The 21,213-nt window shown below is 41.7% G+C and overlaps 2 protein-coding genes across 20 annotated transcripts in view; both read right to left on the bottom strand.

Moving 5' to 3' along the window:
• Positions 1 to 2,736: 2,736 nt before the first annotated feature.
• On the bottom strand, positions 2,737 to 7,429 carry MRPS10 (mitochondrial ribosomal protein S10). The gene is made up of 7 exons (XM_083433196.1): positions 7,314 to 7,429; positions 5,778 to 5,836; positions 5,609 to 5,681; positions 4,769 to 4,908; positions 3,618 to 3,726; positions 3,181 to 3,270; positions 2,737 to 2,914 (listed from the first exon to the last, which is right to left on the bottom strand). Exons 1-7 carry the CDS (start codon positions 7,389 to 7,391, stop codon positions 2,828 to 2,830), a joined length of 636 nt encoding a protein of 211 aa, XP_083289322.1. The 5' UTR covers positions 7,392 to 7,429; the 3' UTR covers positions 2,737 to 2,827.
• Positions 7,430 to 9,693: 2,264 nt separating this feature from the next.
• TRERF1 (transcriptional regulating factor 1) overlaps positions 9,694 to 21,213 on the bottom strand; it is a 76,520-nt gene continuing 65,000 nt past the window's right edge. For all 19 annotated transcript variants that reach the window (XM_083432961.1, XM_083432955.1, XM_083432944.1 and 16 more), the window contains 6 exons: positions 20,988 to 21,063; positions 20,547 to 20,635; positions 18,722 to 18,835; positions 18,164 to 18,361; positions 17,102 to 17,310; positions 9,694 to 14,652 (listed from right to left, as the gene is read on the bottom strand). In XM_083432961.1, coding sequence (XP_083289087.1) covers positions 14,331 to 14,652; positions 17,102 to 17,310; positions 18,164 to 18,361; positions 18,722 to 18,835; positions 20,547 to 20,635; positions 20,988 to 21,063 — 1,008 coding nt within the window. In that variant the 3' untranslated portion in view covers positions 9,694 to 14,330. The remainder of the gene's footprint in view (positions 14,653 to 17,101; positions 17,311 to 18,163; positions 18,362 to 18,721; positions 18,836 to 20,546; positions 20,636 to 20,987; positions 21,064 to 21,213) is intronic.

Here is a 21,213-nt window from a genome sequence, read left to right as displayed (position 1 = left end):
GCTTATGTCAGATGGTTTGCTTAGGTCCAATGGAGCTCCTGTTAAACTGGCACAAGATACATAGCTGGCTTATTTTGCCCTGGCACTATTATTGCTGCTGAGAAGATATGTAGCACTTTTAACTTTCTGGCTAAAGTCATCAATATGGGGTGGAGTAACAGTAACCCCACCATTAACTAAACATGACTGGTAATTCAGTCTCCCTGCTGTAGTTTCTTGAGAGCCTAACCACATGGGGAGCTCTCAGTACAAATAGATACCTAGCTAGACACTCACTGCTTTTATAGCAGTAGGATCATGTACGGACCAATCCCTGTATCAGGCATCTTTTTTGTGCTCTGGCAGAGTAGAAACCTTTTTCCCTTTGTATTTTCTGTATCCTAGCTACCTTGAGTCTAGTTGCTAAGAGACAGCCTATACCTAGGAAAGCGTTGGCTATTTGTGATTTTCTTTTTCTTAGGAAGACAACTTTCTTTGAAACACTTTCACTAAAGAAAAAATACTATTCAAATGTTGCTCAAAGCAATAATGGAAAAAAAATTTGATTCCCTGAGCTAAACAGAAAAAGGGGACAGATGCAGTTCTCAAAATTATCCATTTTGCGTATTTAAAAAAAAACAAATTTTTAATTAAAAAACAAACAAACCCCTGAGTGAGATTAACAATGCAGTCCTTTATGGAAATTGGTATGTTAAATGAAGCTTGTTCATAGGTTGGTGAATATCTTTTCCAGGAATGCCAATAACTACTATGGGGTTAGAGCATTCTGGGTTTGGTTCCAAGAGATCGAAATGCTTTAGCAAACTGAGTGATTTCACTGATTTGTAAAACAAGAATTTGGTTGCTGGGCGATTGAGATATTTGGGGTGGAGGTGAAGATTAACATATCAAATTATTAAGTGTGTTTATGGGAGAAACAGATTGGCTTGTGCCCCAATTAAAAATATTTCTGTAGGCTTTTGATTGTTTCCTAAACATCCTGTGGTTATTAGTAAGCTCTATGTGGGAGATTAGCATCTGCTCAGGGCTGGCCTAATTAAGACAAGCTCTTTGGCACAGCTTGGTCTTACACTTCCTCTTTAGCAGCAACAACAAAAAAGCTAAGAAGGAAAAATCAGCTTAAGATTACTGTTCCAGCAGTATGCCCAATCCTCCAAGAATAGCTGACACTATGGATCAGAACTAACAGCAATTGAGGAAAGTCATAAATCTTGCAAAATCATCCTTGGGCGTGTGAAATTGAAGCTCTGTCTCAAGCAATTAGGCATTTTGCATCTCAAGCTGACTAGTTATCTCGTTTTCAAAAAAGCGGTCACTTTTCTTTTTAGAAGTGGTTATTACACATTAAGTACTTGGGAATTTGGTGCCTATTAAGTAACAGGTTAACAGGGTAATTTTTTATCCACTACAATTAATGTTCATTTGGTAATAAAAGAAGCACCTTTGCACTGAAATTGAGATTTTTTTTCTTCAGTCGAAGCAATTGAACCATGTCTCTATAGGACTGCAACCTTGTTTTAATCATCTTAGAGTAAGCTGCATTGAACTCTGTCTTCTGAGTAGACACAGGATTTCACTATACATCTACAGTTGCCCAGTGTTTTTTGCAGAGAAGCAGGACATATTTCTATGATTGTTTAAACACTAACATGAGGCTGCTTCAGGCTTCTTTCATGAATCATAGTGCCCATCCACAGCTAATTTCGTATGTTGTGAATGTAGCAGCAAACATCCATCCATCAGTGGGGGTAGAGGGGAAGCTGTGGCAGACATGGGTCCTTAGCTGTATTTGGCACTAAGAACTATCGATATCTGGCACCACACACCTGCTCCTTCTAGCTGATGTTACCTTCCATTTCTTATCAGTGGCACACATAAAAGATTCATATGTAGAACACAGTGACTTCTAATAAGATCCCTATTGTGAACAAAATACAGTCGTACCTTGGATCCCAAATGCCTTGTGAGTCAAACATTTTGGCTCCTGAACGCTGCAAACCTGGAAGTGAGCGTTCCGGTTTGCAAACGTTCTTTGGAACCCAAACATCCAATGCTGGTTCCGTGGCTTGCGATTGGCTGCAGGAGCTTCCTGCAGCCAACTGGAAGCTGTGCCTTGCTTTCCAAACATTTGGGAAGTCAAACGGACTTTTGGAATGGATTCTGTTCAACTTCCGAGGTGCCATTGTATTCTGTTAAAACCTTTTCTAAGAGTTATATAGAGGGAAGTACAGGTTATTAATACAGTTGGTTGCAGATGGTTTACAAATTCAACAGTATTCTGCTAAGGCCTCTTTATATTATGCTGTTCATACTGAAGTAAATATTCTGATTATAAGCAACAGTGTCAGTAGCATAATTTAAAACCTTTTTTCTACATACAGTCATACCTCGGGTTGCAGACACTTCAGCTTGCGTTTTTTCAGGTTACAGACCCACCAAAACCCAGAAGTACCGGAACGAGTTACTTCTGGGTTTTGGCGGTGGCGCATGCGCAGAAATGCCAAATCGCAGCCCGTGTGTGTGCAGACGCAGCACTGCGGGTTGCAAACGTGCCTCCCACACGGATCACATTAACAACCTGAGCGTGCACTGTACAGCAAGACATGATACACAAACAACAGATAACACAACTTCTGTCAAGTGTCTGTCATCCACAATCTCTTCCGAAACATGAGTGTTTTTTTGAGAATTAATCTGGTCGAAAAGCAGGCTCATTAAAAACTAGTTCATTACAGGTCCATTTAAGAAATTGTATATTTCTCTCTAACAGAATGACATTGTTACATTTAATTTCAACTCTAGAGGGTGGGGTCTTCAGACCAGGCATTTAGGATTTACTTGTTGATTCTTCTACTTGAGGCAGTGTGTCCCAGACAGGTCTCTGGATATGTTCAGGAAGTCTTTCTAGTCTTGTCTAAAAAGAAAGTATCAAAAACGAGGTTAAAAAAATCATGCATGTGCAATAGCCATTTTTATGCTAGAACAATCCTAGCACGTTTCTGTGATACTTATATGATTTCTGTGTTTCTATAAGTTTCTGTGATACTTATATTCCTAAAATTCAACACATGTATGACATGCAGATAGGCTACCAAGTGGCAAAAATCCCATTTTGTCCGATAAATGATAAAACTACAGAACAGTTTATACTACAGAAGCAAGAACAAAGTTAACTAATACCTTTTTTACTTCCATAGCAACCCCTTCAGGTAGGTTTCGTTGAATGTATTCCAAGTAAACATTGGCTGTGCTGCCGGTTAAATGCTTTAACTGAAACAAAAACAGTATTTTAGTTCTCACATAGCAATGAATAAGACATGTGCTAAAGGAAACCAATCTGTAGGCTGTATCTGGCTTGCTTTCCCCCAGCTTTTGCAGCCCTACTTGGACCAATATAGATACCACTGTTATGACCATTCTAGGTCAAACATTAGAGGCTTGAATATGGCTCTCAAGCTATTCACCACCTATTACGTTTAATGTTTTACACACGAGTATGTATGTGCATGTGTATGATGAAAGAGGGGGTAGACAGCTGTTATTTCCTGAATAATAATAAAAATGTTAATCTGTTTGCTAAGTACGTCTCTTATTTAAACATACAGCTCTTCACTCACCTGCACGTGGCGGTAATGCGTCCTCATTTCATACTGAACTCTGTGCTTCTTGAATATGTGTACTGATTTTAGAAGTGTGAATCGTTCTATCTTCTTTGGAGGTTCTTCTCTAAGAGATACAGTAGTTTTCATAGAATCATTGGTCATTTTAGTATATTCATTTATTTCTGAACTTACAGCCACTCCACTGACAGCTTTCAATAATGAAGCTGCCTGGCAAGCAGTGGGGAGCAGGGAGAGAAACAACTGAGCCTCCAACTCAACTGATTGGCCTTTGTGGCTGTATGCAAAGAGATGCACGTAACCTAAGGTTTTTTTTGGGGGGGGGCATGGAAATGGGCAAGGGAAAACCTCATTAAACTAAAGTCAGTGGCAAAACTCTTGCTGACTTCAAGAACTTTTGTCAACAGTTTAAATATGACAAACTTTTTTTATAAAAAATCTTAACAGTAATACTGCTAGTTAAAATCATACTTTTGAGTAAATATGCATTGCCTAAAACACAAGGTTACTTCTACCTTCAGAAACATTGAACTGTTGTTCAATATGATAGATTTCTTAGCAACAGCAGCCACAAGATGTTGTACTTCTGGACTGTAAATTTGCATGAAAGTGTCTTGCATAATTTACTAGTCCTTAAGCAAATTATCTAATAGTCCATATTCCAAAGTTAGAATCAATGAGCCCAACTGTCTGTTTATGACTACAGTCATATCCCATCTTAACTCCAATGAGTTCAAACTGTCATATGTGGTTCAGCCCTCCATATTTTATCCTTACAACAACTCTGTGATGTGGTTGGCTGAAGGTCAACCAGTGAACTTTGTAGCTGAATGAGGATTTTGAACTTTAATCTCACAGACCCTTGTCTCTAACCACTGCACCACACTTGCCCTCAACATTATATAAGGGTAGTAATTTGATATCCTGGATTCTTTCCAATCAATAAAACAGTTTTAGTGTGCTTTATGCATTCTCTCTTGTTTTTCAAATGTCAATGAAACCATTAGATTTGAAAGCATTAAGCTAAGATGCAATTTTGCTAAGTCTTTTATCTACAATTATCCAGCTATAGTTGGATAATTGGTTGGACCAATTAGAAAATGAGATTCTAGAATTACTGAGTAACTACAATGGATAATTGTACTTACACTTTTTCTATGGAGATACCAAGTTCTTTAGCTGCAAGCACCATGAAATACTGATAACTGTCCAACACCATTCTGTCATGACCTTTCACCAAAACAGACAGTTTCTTATATAACACGTCTGGTTCATCTGAAATAGATACCTGGATGTAAAAACAATGAGAAATAAGCAAAGAAGCGCTTATATTTTAAGGCTTGGCAACCTTAATGTATGGTTCATTAAAGTCTTGTTTTAAATCATTGAGTTCAAATTAAGTTGTTATATGCATTTTTTGTGCACCAACATTGTTTAAACCTTATCAATATACAGTGGTACCTTGGTTCTTCCAGGAGTCCATTTGACTCATGAAACCATTCAAAAACCAAGGTGCGGCTTCCAATTGGCTGCTGGAGCTTCCTGCACTCAAGCGGAAGCCCCATCTGACATTCGGCTTCCGAAAAATGTTTGCAAACCGGAATACTTCCAGGTTTGCGGCGTTCAGGAGCCAATTTGTTTGGGAACCCAGCCGTTCGAGTACCAAGGTACCACTGTATAAAGATGACTCTGAACTTACATGGGGGTTACATTCTGGGGATAGCGCATAAAGCCAAAAGTGCACGTAGCCAAAACACATAGGAATAAATGGCAGGTGGGAAAACCAATGTATTTTTTTCCAGGATGCCCGCCCCCTTTCCATCCCCTTTTTTATTTTTTTAAATTTGCCAAGTACGTAAAGCTGAATGTGCACAAGTTCAATATGCATAAGTTTAAAGTACCTGTACTCCCAATCTAGAGGTTAATATTTTTCAGAACATTTTATTAGTTACTGGCAAGAAATAAGAAGTTCAAAACTCAAGACTTACCAGGGGTTTTTCCTTGCACTGCTGAATATTGGTGTGCACGCCTGAAAACTGAAACCACATCAAGTGATTGTTGCTGAAATAGGAAAAAGGGTGTGTGTGATAATATCACGACAGGTGCAATATAAGAAAATGAGTGTTTTAAGAATTTAGCTGAAAGTGATAAACTTACTGAAGAAAGCTACATTGCTTTAGTGGAACTCTTCTTGTTAAAAGGCAAGCCTCTGGTCCCTGAGAACATAATATAGGATTGGTATGTTAAGATAGCAATGTTGCTACATTGTTGGTCAGCTACTTCAGCTTTCCAGATTTATTTAGTCAAATAAGAAAATAAATACCTAGATGCCCACCCCCATCTAAAATACATTCGAAAAAGTGGGCAGTTGATGAGAAAGGAGACTTTATATAGAACATTATTCATACAAAAGGCAGTCCACAATTACAAACTATCACAGAAGTTCTTTCTAGATTCCTCACGTATTCTGTAACTGTCGTAACTGGATCTTCTACACACAATCCCAATTCCCCTTCAAGGCCTTCGTGTTTAAATGGGTTGCAGCTCATCCATTGAGGCCAAACCTGCCCCTGCATAAGCACAGCATTTCCCACTCATTGCTTCCTGACTGCTTTTGGGATTTCTTAGCAGTAGATTCGGAGCCTAATGTAGTAAAAGCTGTAAAGGGCAGCAATGTAACAGGAGGGGGGAAAGGGCAATAGCATAGCTACTTCCCTTGCCATCCTGCAATGACATCTATGTCCCATGGAAGCATCTATGTCCCATGCAGCTCTATGAGATACGCACATCAGTCCATAAGCAGCCACCAATAAAGTTTGCCACTGCGATTCTGGGAGTATTATACATTCTAAAAGCTATGAGAAAAGCGAAACCACAGCAAATAGATCTTGTTCCAGTGTGAAGGTGGTCACTGGGAAAACTGCTTTGAATGTTGCCTGATAAAAGACAGATAAAGGCACTGGAGACTTACTAAGAGGAAAGGGACAATGGCTATTTTTCTCTTTTGTTGACTATGTCAACTGAGATGAATGGCAAACCTACTCAAAGGGTTTTAGAGATCACCATTTAAGCAACAGACCGTTGCTTTAGTGTTTAATCCAGTAACATAGAGCCATTGCCAGTAAAAGCTTTTAACAATTTTCCATTGCAAAGACTCGAATGCAACCCTGCAAAGTAGGCTAGGTTAGCAGTGTCTGGCCCAAGGTCACTGTGTGAATTTTGTGGCTCAGTAGGCATTTGAACCCGGGTCTCCTAGTTTGCACATGCGTATTTACAGCATGCATTGCCATTTATTACAGCTGCAGTAACCTCGGAATGCTGATCTTTCCAATGCAGCTTACAGAAAAACCATCACACCACAGCAAACGATATCAACGTATGACGCTTTCTCGCGGGGCCCTGTGGTGGGGAAGGGATAAAATCCTGCGGGAGCAGACTCATCGCTGAGGTGGTCCTTGCCACAGGAAAGGTGGCAGCGAGACATAAAAGCCCAGCTCTGAGGTGATCATCTTCGCCAGCCTCCCTCTCCTGGCACATCCCTCCCGCTCAGATATATATTATCCAAAGGCAGCTCCGATGTCGGCATTTTAAGATTATCACCCTATATTTAGCGGCTTAGACATTAACTTATACCGCCCCGGGGAGCCTCCTCGCTGCTCAGCCGAACCCTGCCCCTAGGGACGCCACAATCACCTTCCACAGCCGGCACAAGAAGCTCATTCCCCTCCGCGCCGCCATCTTGCCCTTCCTCAAGCAACTTCCTACGGCCATGACATCATAGAGCTCAACTTCCTGTAGGGCCTGAGCGGCGGCGTCGATCTCTATGGCCCTGGGATACAGCTAATCATAGAGTTCTCTAGCCAAAGAAATCATAGAGGCGTCAACAACAAAAGTTCCTCCTCTGGTCGTTCGACTTTCTCGCTAGAGAGGCAAAAGCTGCAGCTGCTCATTATTGCTGCAGTGCCTTTGGCAGCAATGTAACCAATAACTACCAGGGCTAGAAAAAGGGAAGTAGAAGCAGATCTTCCAGTGTGGGGAAAATTTGATTATTACAATTTTATTTTAAGAATTGCGGCATTTTATTCATCATCATCATCATTATCTTAATGACCTGCAAATTCTCCCTGCTCCAGGAAGGAAAAAACAAAACCATCTAAAATTTCCTTTAATATTGCGAAAGAATGGTTAATGCCCATATTCCAGAGTCTTGAGGATGAATTGCGTTTTGGAACTACAATTCCCATCAACCTCAGCATCAAGGATGATGGGAGTTGTAGTCCAACAGCGGATGGGAAAGACGCAGGTTGCCATCCCTGCTCGCAAAAACCCTACCGGTATAGTCAGTGGTTCATAAATGAAGTGTAAATGGCATTCGGAGAGAAACCTTGCGTTGCAGCTCTGGGTTCTAGCTACAATGCTGAGTTGAGAGGGGAAGATGGGGATGCCGAAGAATTTGTTACTATTATTCATTAAATTTCTATACCACCTTTCATCCGCGGATCACAGGACTGCTTACTGTATAAACACACACCACATAACACAATAAACAAAACAATAACTCCTCCTCTTGCCAGTTTAAAAGGCCACAGATTTTTAAAATTTAGCCAAAGGTCTGGGAGAAGAGGAACGTTTTTACCTGGCGCCTAAGAATATGTAATGTACTCCAGGATTTAACTTCTGTCTGGTTGGAGATCGGGGTGGAGTTAAGTTTATTACGGCTTATTATGATCTCCATCTTTCAGAACAGTTGCTACTTAACGCTGCTTTGATAAAGGCTTTAATAAAGAAACATTTTCTTTACCAAACAAAACCACCCCCACCCCAACCCACCCTTTTGTACACACAAGCAGGATTGTTAAATAGTACTTTAAATGGCTGCTAAAGACATGAGTTTTGTAGCATTGATTAATGTTGTATGCTTTAGTCACACCCACTGAAATTAACGGACATGACGGAGGCCGGTTAATTTCAGCAGGTCTAATCTGCACAGAACCACACTATGCTTTGCAGCTCCTTGCATTTGTGTTGTCAACACGATGTTACCCTCAAATAGCACATTATTATTATTATTATTATTATTATTATTATTATTACAGTGGCACCTTAGGTTACATACACTTCAGGTTACAGACTCTGCTAACCCAGAAATAGTACCTTGGGTTAAGAACTTTGCTTCAGGATGAGAACAGAAATTGTGCTCCGGCAGCACGGCAGATCGTGAAGCTGAGGCTCCAATACTTTGGCCATCTCATGAGAAGAGAAGACTCACTGGAAAAGACCCTGATGTTGGGAAAGATGGAGGGCACAAGGAGAAGGGGACGACAGAGGATGAGATGGTTAGACAGTGTTCTCGAAGCTACAAACATGAACCTGACCAAACTGCGGGTGGCAGTGGAAGACAGGAGTGCCTGGCGTGCTCTGGTCCATGGGGTCACGAAGAGTCGGACACGACTGAACGACTAAACAATAACAACAACAAGCACGGCAGCAGCAGGAGGCCCCATTAGCTAAAGTGGTGCTTCAGGTTACAAATTAAGTACTTAACCCGAGGTACCACTGTATTATTTTTAAAGCAGCAACAATACTGATCTTGATCCTTCCCCCAAGGTCAAAGACAAAAAGCAACACCTACTTGGATGACCAGTAAAGACTGAAATTGCTCCACAAATACCTATGGGTGTGGACTACTCTGCTCTAATTCAAATGTGTGCTGGGGTGGAAGGGGAGGGAGATGAACAACTAAATAATGCTCAAATGCGGTCAGAGCGTTAGCTGGATGCATCCGTCAACAAATTTAATATGAACTTCAGGCATGTGATGAAGTGGGATACAGCCCACAAAACTTCATGCCACAATAAATATGTCAAATCTTTACAGCGTCACAAGTCTCTTGTTTTTGGTACATGAGACAAACACAGATACTCCTCTGGAAATGACAGAAATGTTAGTGTGGCAGTAATGCACACGCCGATTCTTTCTCACGTATGTAGCGGAGCACTACCTCTAAGTTTGGGGGCCCATTTTGGTACAGGAAACTTAGATAAACATCCCAACTTTTAAAAAATGCTACATATTTCAAATGAAGATTAATTTATTTAAAAGAATTCTTTTGTCACGTGAACAAGGAAAAAAAATCAGCAAAGTACATCTTATCAAAAGTATAAAATACTGTTCTGTGGCAGCGTTACGTTGGATCCCTTTGATTTTACAAATACAATAGTCTGTCGATTTAAGAAAAAGCTGAAATATTTCTATATAGTACATAGTGCTCTCATGAACTAACTGGGATTCATGCCCCCTAACAAAAAGGAAAGGGGGAAAAGAAAGAAAGAAAAAACACCATGGCACATCATCGTATGAAATTAAACATTTTAGTGCAAACCTGAATAAAATTACACCCTGAAGTTAAACCACATGCAGTTCAGGTGCAATTAAGCCGTAACAGGCAAAGTTTTCTTTACAAAAATAAAAAGAACTACATTAAAATGTATTATTTTATCCCCAAAGAACATTCTTTACACTACACTGTAACTCTGAAATTATTTACAGCTTTTCTGTAACAATATAACAGCAGTTAAATATGTCTGAAAATAAGATTTCCTCCCCCATAAAATAGATCTTTTCTTTTGTTATGTACATTTTTTCTCTAATTCTCTACTGGAATTATACCACAATAAACATGAAACATTAACAAAAAGGGAAATAAAAGATCAGATTTTCCAGCAAAATGTTGACCATATTTAGATGTTATTTATCACTGCAATTGTCTTAGAAATACAGAACCTATGTATAGACGTTAAACGAGGATCAATATTTCTTCCAGGAATTATTTTGAGATTCTCTTTGGTTATTTTAAGCCACATCATTTGCTCCACAATACTTTTACAAGATGGCAATTTTCCCTGTAACACCTTCCAGTGTGATGTAAGACTACTACTAAATGACAACTTTGTGGTTATAAATCTGAAGGAAAAGCCTATACACTGCAATTTCACATTGGAGAAATCATTGCTCGTTGACAAGAATATGTATCACCCCAAACCTTCCATGTTTTAACAAGTCCTGACCTAGAACAGACACTTGTTACATGGGCTTGCTGGTGTAATGCTGCATCATATAGCCAAATATAAACTCAATGAATCTTTTTGGAAGCAACTATTGTTATATACGCATTAGCCTCCTCTCTTTATGTATTGGTTACAGATTATGCATACGTCATAATAGGCTTCCAAACACTTGCAACCTGATTGCCTAGGACTGTCCAACTGGTTTCAAAGAATAGCTCAGCTGGTCTTTCCTGCGTATTACATTTAGATTCTGTGTCACCCTGTTAAACTGGGAAATGCAAGAAATCTTCGTCCATGTAATCGTACTCTAATGGCAAATGGCAAAAGAATTAGTTAAACTGATTGGTCTAGATTTGCACTACAGGAAAGAATATACATTGGTAAGATTTCAGCTGATGCCCTCTGCTGTGTTAGCCAGGCAATACCACAGCATTATTGCATTTGTGATGAGGAAGCAATGGAAGACAGTCTGTGGTACCTATTTAGTTTGTTCTTGTTTTATCCTAAAGGTACAATGATTCCTTTGCCTACTGAAGGAGTATGTCAACTGGTAAAATCAGCAGAAATAATATTTTTTTCCATTGCAAACAAGATAGAGATCTCTGGAACTGTGGCTATGTTTGCCTTGGCTGCTACAAAACCTTTGACAAAAAAATCTGGATGCTTGTGTAATTAGTTGCCTATATGCTGGATATATTTTGTTTTAGGATGCTCCTCTATTTTTTGTTTTTGATGCATTTTTTTTACTGCAACCACATGGAACTGTTATGGCCAATGGCTAAAACAAATAATCAGCGAGCTGATCAGATACTGACCTACACAACAACACCATTATGCCGACCCCCTGCCAAGCTGCTAACAACAGAATCCGATTAGATTACAGATGGAAAATACACAATCCCTGACTATTGAGAATTCCTAAGGGTCTTTCCCAGTAGATGCCAGTCAATGAAAACTGGGAGGGACATTACATTCCTTTTGAAAATAATACCGAGAGAGAAAAAATATTCTGCTCAGACATGCAGGTACCAGCATCTCACTAAGAACACTGCAAATGTCACTTGCCAGCAAACATTTCATATGAGAGCAGGCATGCTTACAGGTGTCACGTAACTCCCTACATTAGCTAACCCCTCGAAAGGGGTCAACCACACAAGGCTGTCAGTGATCAGCTGGACATATGAGAAACATCTCACACAGCATGCAAGTTGCCAGTTCTCTCCATCAACTATGTCGGGCGATGGCGACAGGTGAAGGCAAATCACACCCCTGGACTGAGATGGGCAGACACACTCAAGAACCATATCCAATTTTCCAAAGACAACCTGGGTGATGCTAGCTATTCCCTGATAAGAACAGATTCTCAGGGAGAAAGCTTGGGGGAAAGAGTAGCTTGAAAGGAACACCCAAATAGTTCCTCTGCGTTTATCAAAATGCTTTCAATGATTATTAAATCGGTCCGCTCATATTGAAAGCCAGTTCATCTTCTCTGAGATTGTCTCCGTGCAGATTCTCAGGGACACGGCCACACAGAGGGTGAGATTCCAACTGGAGATGCAATTTACCTGGAAAACTAGTATCTGACCACGGTTTTTTGGCAGCAATTGAAGTGAACAAAGCAACACATTTCTTTTCAACCCTGAATCACCACTGAGAACTATTGGGTGTAAACTGGGAACACCCTGGGTCAGGTGCTACTTTTTTCTGAAATGCTTGGGGGATGTGCCAAGTGGAGACCATTTCAGTTGTCTAAAGTGGCCCTGGCTTAAGAGGGTCAATCTTCATCTGATTTGGGGGCATCCAAGAGCCACGTCTCACCAGTGTCACCCATGACTGGAGCAGCTTTTGAACCAAGTGGGAGCATGGCTATGAACGGTTTGGCTTTGATTGAGAGAAATAAAGATGTTTCTGACACTTAACTTTTTCTAGGGTTCTGGTCTACATAAGATATAGTAATTGTTTATTTCCCCATCATACTTTGCAACTTTTCCCATCATACTTTGCAACTTTTATAAGCAATAGACCATGCCTGGGGAATGATCCCACTCCTAGCTCTGGGAAGGAGAAAGGTGCAAGCTGCCTGGCCAAGTCATTCCAAAGTTGAACATGCTGACTTCCCTGAACAGGAATGAGGAAGTTGTGGTCTGATAAAAATTTCATATAGAAGAGGTGTGTGTGTGTGTTTATTTATTGCATTTCCATACCCGCCACCCCCTAACCCAAACTGCTAAATGTTTGCTGGGCTTTATCGCTTCCAAGAGCAAACCTATGGCTCCATAAGAGAGTCCTGGCAGGCATAAAACCCCCACTGTGTATATTTATGCTAACATTATCAGCCAAGCTATGTAATTTTTATTTATTTCTTACATACATACATAAACGGCCTCTGTCCACGATGAAAATCTTAACACGCTTAGAAAAAAGGACCGATTTACCTCAAAGTGGAAATCTCCCCCCCCCCCCTCTTCTTTCGGTGAGGAAAGGTCTTGATAAGTACCACTGCCTCTAGGCAGCAAATAATAATAATAATAATTAACAATAATAAATCCCTGCATACTCTCAAGGATAACCTTTTTAAAACAAAAAAGTGATAAAACTTTTGCAAATGGAGGTATTTCAGTGCATTCCTATCACTAATGCACATCCAAGTCCAAGCATACAAGCCAGTAGTCTCCAGTCAAAAGACTTTTGAGATGTGCCTCAGCCTGCGGACTTCCGATTTCACTGTATCCCTCCCTCAATCCTGTTTAACCAGGAGCTCTGAAGTGCACAACGCGAGTAGAGCCCTCAAAGAAACAGATTGCCTCATAAAAGGAAAAGAAGGAAGTGAATGCAGATTCGCAGAGGGCTAATCTAGCTGTTCTCGCTCCTTCCAGGGCCGCTCAAATTTCTTCTGGGTCAAAGTAAAGAGGAATAGGCCGCAGAGCCCATCCATTTCTACAGAGCCAAGTACAAAGCCAGTCTTCTTGTTAAGAAGGAAATCTGAAGGCATCTTGGAAGCCTCCATCCACCACAGAACATTCTGTGCAATGGGAAAGAACTCGCCACAGCTACTTGTCTTATCAGCAGAGAGGCCCTCTAACAGCCCCAGCGACATGTTAGAGCAAAACTTTCAGATGCCAACAATCCAAGTCTCAGCTTCTGTTTATTGCAGAGACAGCATTCTTTGTTGTGGCAGATGTTTTGAGGCCAGAGCTGAAGGCACAAAATGAAACATGTTTTGAAAAGAAAAAGAAACCAAAATCTACTCGTATAGGGGGTGGGGTGGGGTGGGAGGGAAAACAAAAACCCTGAGGTGTTGCAAATTAATTTGGGGACTTGTCACGTAAATGCCTGAAAGGAAACAGTAAGGAAATAAGACTTCTCAGAACCAACTAGTTTGCAAGGTATTTGACAAAAAAATACCTTTCGAATGAGGGGGGAAATGAATCTTTTTGCAATCATAGTTGCAAAAAGTAAAAGGACCAACAGCAATAACCAGATTTATCCCACCCTCCTCCACCCCCGAGTTACAAACAAAAACAAAACATTCAAACTATTCAGATAGTTTAAAATAAAAGGGAAGTAAACACTTAACCCTCCCAGCCGAAGGAAAATAATTCCAACAGGCATCTATAATTTTACAGAATGGCTTTTTCTCTCTCTACAGCTCCACATCATCCTGAAGCAGATCTGTGTCTTCTTCATCCAGTAAGAGGTCAGGGTCTATCACTTCAGTACCGTCCATGACCTCTCCCAATTCCTGAACAACATCGCTGCTGAGGTCGTCGGCTTCCTCAACCTGCTTTATCAAGTCCAAATGATCCAAGGGTATCAAGCTATGCCCAGAGGGCCCCGTGGTCCTTGCAATCGTAGCCGCCATTTCAGCTGCAACAGCCGCCTTCTGGGCTTTCTGCCGCTGCTGCTCTTCCTGCTGCCGGTGTGTTTTCATGTGAGCATTCCGGCTTTTGATTTTGAAAAACATCCTAGCGTGGGGGGGGGGGGGGGGAGGAAGAGAAAGGAATGCACAGAGAGAGAGCAGATTTCAGAAACAATTATTTTGAGTATATGGGGACCTGTGTGCTACTGTGAACATCCAAAAAGTGTAGGTGTTAGTTGAATATACAGTTAAATGCATTTTCAAGCAGGCTGACTTTGGCAATATAATAAAATTATTATTATTATTATTATTATTATTATTATTATTATTATTATTATTATTATTATTATATCCTGCCTATCTGGCTAGTAGTAGTAGTAGCAGCAGCAGTAGTAGCGCTAGTACCTCATGTTACGTCTGCTTCATGTTACGTTCTTTCAGGTTACATCCTGCGGCGACCCAGTAGTACCGGAAAGGGTTACTTCCAGGTTTTGCCGCCCGCGCATGTATAGAAGCGCAAAATTGACGCCATGCGCATGCGCAGAATCGCAACCTGCGTATGAGCAAACGCGTCGCTGCGGGTTGCATTCTTTTCATGTTGTGAACGGGCCTTCAGAATGGATCCCGTTCGCAACCAGAGGTACCACTGTATTACTATTATTATTATTATTATTACTACTACTATTACTACTATTATTTTGCACCCTGTCAGCTCAGCTGCCTGCCTGGGGTAACTGCCCGCACTGCCCTAAATCCAGCACTGTTTCCAAGCATTCACAAGAAGGGAACCAGAATAAACTTAAGGTGTCAGTTAAGCCCTTGAATGATCATTTCAAGGGGGGAAGGAGGCTGCCTTGTTACCAATGGAAGGATACTGGAAGGCGAGGGGAGAACTGGGCTCCAAAAATGGGTGCCCTCTGCTCTCCCAACACCCCTCCGGTCATCAAGGGATGGAGGCAGACCAGGCCCTTTTGCTGCTAGAAGTTCCTTTGTAGAAAAGAACTCTGGGTTGAAATAATGAGCAACAGAGGGTATGCATCCTCAGACACCAATTCCCTCATTCTCCAGGATCCTTTGGGCCAAGCATGTCTCACTGCTGAAAGGGTGGTTGTTACAAGAAGTCCCGGTGGGCACTGACAGTAAAGCCTCGCAGGGATCAGCAGCAAGGAACCATCTGGCCTTCTTCAGACCTGCCAGGCCTCCAGATTTGGACTGTGAGGCTCTTTTGGCCACACCACACACTCACCTGTCCAACCCTTGACATTATATACGATGCCAGGTGTGGGACGGGTAAAAGATGCGGCTGGGTCAAAGGCATAACTTACCAGCTGATCAGCAGTACCTGCAAAACACAGCTGCTCTATACTGATTCAGACCACTGGTCCATCTAGCTCAGGACTGTCTACACTACCTGGAAGCAGCACTCCGGGAATTGAGGCAGGGAATGTTTCTTTTTTTATTTTTTATTTTATAAATATTTTATTAGATTTTACATAGAGAGTAAAACAACAGAAAACAAACAACAACACAAAAGAAATAAAAAATACAATAAAACACTAACACAAAACAGCAAAAGGTGTCAAAAAACAAAAACAAAAATAAAAACAATTTTATCCTCATTATATTCCTTGCATTAACTTATTTCTCCGACCTCCCCAGACCTCCCTTCTCTGTATTCCAAATCATACATTCAGACAACAAATCCCTTCCCTCTGTCTTAATTAATTTTTGTCTTAATTTTAGTGTCTTAATATAACTTAATTTTCTTGTATCTTAGAATATTGGGTCTTTTTTAATTTTTAAACTTTTTACTAATAACCTTTTGCAGGCAGGGAATGTTTCCAGCCCTCCCTGGAGATGCTGCAGTTTGAACCTGGGACGTCCTGCAAGCACAGCCAATTTTCTGCCGCTATGATGCAGACCACCCGAAGATTCATAGTCCAGTGGTACACCATACAAAGTACTTCACAAACAACCACAACCACCTGTTTGTCAGTTCCTGCAAAAAGGCCGGCATGCCACGCGTTACTTTGAAATAGCCGGTTGATTGGTGAAGCTTGCACATTTCAAGCCCCAGGTGGCTCCATCCACCTCTCAAACTTGGTCTACAGCGAGTGGGGGAGATGGGGATCCAGTCCAGTGGCCAGATCTAGTTCCCCACCCTGAAGACATAGAACCCCCTGGTGCAGCCAAGGAGTCTTGCTGTCAGTGCCTATCAGCTGATTGGTGCTGGCAGCAAACTACCCTGGGATTGGCTACATTAAGAAGTTTCCCATCTTCTGTTTAGGTGTCAAAACACTGCAGGTAACCCAAGGAGGGATCGCAGCAGGACCAGCCAAGGGTGTGGTCTGGGAAGGGTGTGTGGCCTCAGTCACATCCCAAAGGCCAGACAGGGAGGCCTGGTGGGGCACATTTTGAACCTGGGCCAAAGGTTCCCTACCCCTGGTTTATACAGTGGTTTATACCATTCTAGGGAGCCCCATTCCTAACATCTCAGTTTATTTCCCCCCCGATGAAACAACTAAGTTCTCTCTGTGTTCCCCACATCTACTCACTTGCCACATTCTTTACAAGGGAAAAGTGTAGTTGGGTCTGTCTCGCCACTTGTCGTACTGTGAGCTGGGGAGCTTTTGGCAGGGCAGTAATCATTCTGGGAGCTGGATTTCTGCTTCGCACCGTGGCTCCCGCCGCGGGTTTTCGTCACAGGGTTTGTACCGCCATGAATGCGAACGTGGCCATTCAGAGCTGGTCTGGAGTTGAACATCTAGGGGGCAAAAGGATAGCTCAGTTGGTAGAGCCCGAGACTCTTAGGGTTGTGGGTTCAAGGCCCATGTTGGGCAAAAGAATCATGCATTGCGGGGGGGTTGGGCAAGAGGGCCCTCGTGGTCCCTTGCAAAGCTACAGTTCTAAGTCACCAAAGTGAAGTGCAATCAAGAGTTTCCCACAGGACACTGTGACAACTGGATATTGCACTACGACGGACCTCTGGCCTGATTCAGCAGGCTCTTCATATGTAATATCAAAGCATTTCTAAACAGGGACTTGTTTTGCTCTCATTCTGGTTGCTTGCTTAAAAACGTAAGGAGAATCCTGCTGGACCAGTTAAAAACTTCCATCTAGCCCAACTTTGTTTTTCTTGACCACCGTCTTAAACAGAAAGGGGAAGGAAGAAAAAAGGGAAGAGACCTCTAGGCACCTAGGAAGAGACTTCTCAGGCCTCGTGTGTTTTGGAATAAATCTTTCTTCAGGGGGACTCTTGAATAACAGTTTGTGACCCAGTCTGTAAAGCACAGCTGCAGCTTGGTTCCTAGAGCACTCAATGAGGAGGATTTTCTCCAAAATGTGTTGGCCTTCATAAACCTTTTCTTGTGTACTTGGGAGATCTCCAACCTTTTTCTTCCTATGATGGCGGTCAGCCAATTCAACAAGCCCTCCCCAAATGTTTTACCCTTTCATCAAAGGCGAGTTGATCCATCTCCCTGACGGTTTTGGGTTGCCCTCTTCTGACCTTTTTCCAGCACTACAATATCCCTTTCTGAGGTGGGGCAACCCAAACTGGACGTAACATTCCAAGCACAGCTGTACCATAGAATTAATATGTTTCCAAGTCCACTTACCGCTCCGCAGTCCGGAATTTCACATGTAAATGAGGTCGCTGGAAGTGTGGGGCTTTGCAAGGAAGGCAGGTTAATAGGTTCAGCAGCAATAATTGAAGGCGGCTCGGGAGAATTCTGAATTTCGGCTTCCTCTTTGACTGACTTCTTGTCCTCCTCTGTCTGCTCCTCTTCCTCTAATTCATCGTCTTCGCCACTAGTCTGAAATTCAAAAGGGATTTTAGGGGAGGTGGGGTGGAGAGCAAGCATGCCTTAAGTAAATGGGAGACAGGAAAGCTCTTCTCTCAGCTCTGAAGGTGGGAGGGGTCGTTCCCCAAGCTGGCTGACCTCTTCCCAGCTTGAAAAATCAAGTTGAACAGCTGGTAAAAGCTGCTTTCACCAACTTGGAGCACCCTGGCTAGCAGTGGCTCTCCAGTTAAGAGGTCTTTCCTATTCCTTGCTATCTGATCCTTTAAACTGGAGATGCCAGGGAATTTCTGAACCTTGGAACAATGTCAGAAATAAATATCTGGAGAGCACAAGTTCACAAGCTAGAAAAATAAAACAGAGGGTGGCTCTTACCAGGCATTCATTTTTCACTTCTGCTAAGCGTGTTCTGTGCTTTCTTCCTAAATGCATGATTTTCTTCCAGGTATAATAGTATTCCACACACTGGGCCACCGTCTTCGACTTCACCTGCGGTCAAACAGTAATTCAGATGTTGCAACATTGATCTACGATTGTGTAGCGTTCAGCACAACACCAAAAACACCACTCACTCGTGTCTTGATCACAGAGAGCGGAAGAAGGCTTGAAAGCATGAATTGGGCTACAGATCTTATGAAAGTATTTTTACCTATGCTCATTTTTATCCTGCCAGTCCATTAGGGAGCACTGGGTGACAGTCCTGTTTAGACTGGGAGCATAGCTGTCAACTTTCAGATTTGAAAATAAGGGATCCGCAGCCTCGAAAATAAGGGACCAGCAGCCTCACCTGTCCTGGGGACAGCCTACAGGATATCTAACAGTCTGGGAAAGTAGCGGGAAGCAGTGGGAAACGGCGCTGGAATAAGGAAATTTCCCGCAAAAAAAAGGGAAGGTTGACAGCTATGACTGGGAGAGGGGCTGGGCTAAGAGGAGGGGCTGGGCTCTATGCTACCAGTGAGATTCATTTACCAAGTAGGGAATATGAACTTGGGTCTCCCCACTTCAACGCAGATGCCCTCTACCCTTCAACATTTCCCCCCCGCCCCCTCTAATTTCAGCAACGAATTCCTGCTCGGTATCACAGACACAGTAAAATAAACTGAATGCTTAGAGGAGTCTCTCATGAGCTAAAATGTATGAATTCCCCCCAACCTGGGGGAATGAGCAATGCTTGGTGGGAGAGTGTGGAAGGAAAGTTAAATGTCCACCATGTGGGTAACAGCACATGATAATGGTGAGCATAAGAAGGAATGATGTGAAACTATTTAGGTATGCAGTGACAGCAGCAAGAATTTTGATGGCCCAGAAATGGAAGCAGGAAGAAATGCCGACCAAGGAAAAATGGAGAATGAAGCTGATGGAATATGCAGAGATGGACAAATTGACTGGGAAAATAAAAAATCAACGCGATCAGAGATTTGCTGAGGACTGGAATAAATTTACAGAATATATCAAAAATTTATGTGAGGAGCAACTAACGCTTGTTGGTTTTCAAGAAGCTTTGTGAAAAAGATTGATTGAAATGTTGCTTGAACGATAGGTTAAGATTAAGAGTGGTAAAGTGCAATATAAATTTAAGAAATGTGAGCTGTAGTGATAATATGGAGAATTGTGAGATAGGCTGAGGGAAGTCCAAAAGATGTATATGTATAAGGCGAATGTTAAATATGGATGGCATGTTTATTGGAAATTGAATAAAAATTAATTATAAAAAAAAAGATAATGGTGAGCATAAGGCCCCTCTGGGTGAGAGCCAGGGAGACGGGGTCTGCGTGGGAGATGGGGTTAGGGTCCTTGGGACGGAGACTGAGTTTCGGAACCAAACAATTAGAAACAGGTGCACTGCATGGAACACGGCAATGTTTTGAATCCTACTATTCTATTTGTGTGTTGACGTTATTGCTTAAATGGAAATACTAAATCTGTTTCACTTTTTTGCATTGTTTTATACGATGCTGTGCGGATCTCTCTTCTTCTTTTTAAACCCATTGATACTCATATTTTCCGGTCATTATATTTATTGTTCATTTGCTACGCTGTGAATCACTTTGGGCCTGGTTTATGCGGGAAAGTGGCAAAGTAAAGCAACAGGGGATGTTGATGATAATGTTCCACTTTCATATGATGAAACTAACTTAGTGGCTGAAAACCAGAAGATCAGGAATGTCAACAAAGCACGAACAAAGACAACAAGCCTTACCATTTTCTGTACCAAAATAAAATCTTTGCCGTATGTGTGTAATGCTTTGCTGAACAGCTTTCTTTCAACGGGTGTCCACTGGTCTGAACCTGAAAGAAACAAACGGATAATAATCGAGGGTGGGGGTGTGCCTGCCCCATGGTACAAAAATAAAACTGCTATCACATTTGCAAAGCTAAGCAGGTTCCGGTATGGTTTCAAATTGGATGGGGAAGCGCATGTTGAGATTCCTGCATTGCAGGGGTCACTTCTAACTCTGCAGTTAGAAGATTCTATGATTTCTGCAAGTAGGTGTGTATGTATACTGTCAGTGGAATAACTATTTTCTCTGAACTTCATCAGTGACACTAGGCAGCTGCATTCCTTCCACGAGTAAAGGACTCACACACAGAACTAGCCTTTATTAGGTAATCCTTTTAACTCATCCGTTCAGGAACTTACCAGCATAGTGATAACTTGCCAGAGGATGCGATTTTGCTCTTGCTGGCTTCAACAAAAGCAGCATCTCCAGAGCGACCTGCAGGACAAAGAGAGGCAAGCAGAATTGTATACAACTTGTTCTTAATTATTATGACTCTATCTTCTTTTAAGACTCTATGACTCTTAATTGTTATGACTCCTTTGCTTCTTATAATAATGTAATAAAATAATAATATTTACATACCAT

This window comes from Podarcis tiliguerta (assembly GCF_965153285.1).
Source record: "Podarcis tiliguerta genome assembly, chromosome: 3".
NCBI lineage: Eukaryota > Metazoa > Chordata > Lepidosauria > Squamata > Lacertidae > Podarcis > Podarcis tiliguerta.
This window is presented reverse-complemented; position numbering and strand designations above follow the sequence as displayed.

Bases quoted from the DNA above. Each gene is read 5' to 3' on its own strand.
- MRPS10 (XM_083433196.1), bottom strand. From the start codon at position 7,391: ATGGCCGTAGGAAGTTGCTTGAGGAAGGGCAAGATGGCGGCGCGGAGG. The intron at 5,682-5,777 runs GTAAGTTTATCA...TTCCTATTTCAG, and splicing joins AAGCAATGTAGCTTTCTTCA to CAACAATCACTTGATGTGGT. The intron at 2,915-3,180 runs GTATTAGTTAAC...CTTTCTTTTTAG, and splicing joins TTGCTATGGAAGTAAAAAAG to ACAAGACTAGAAAGACTTCC.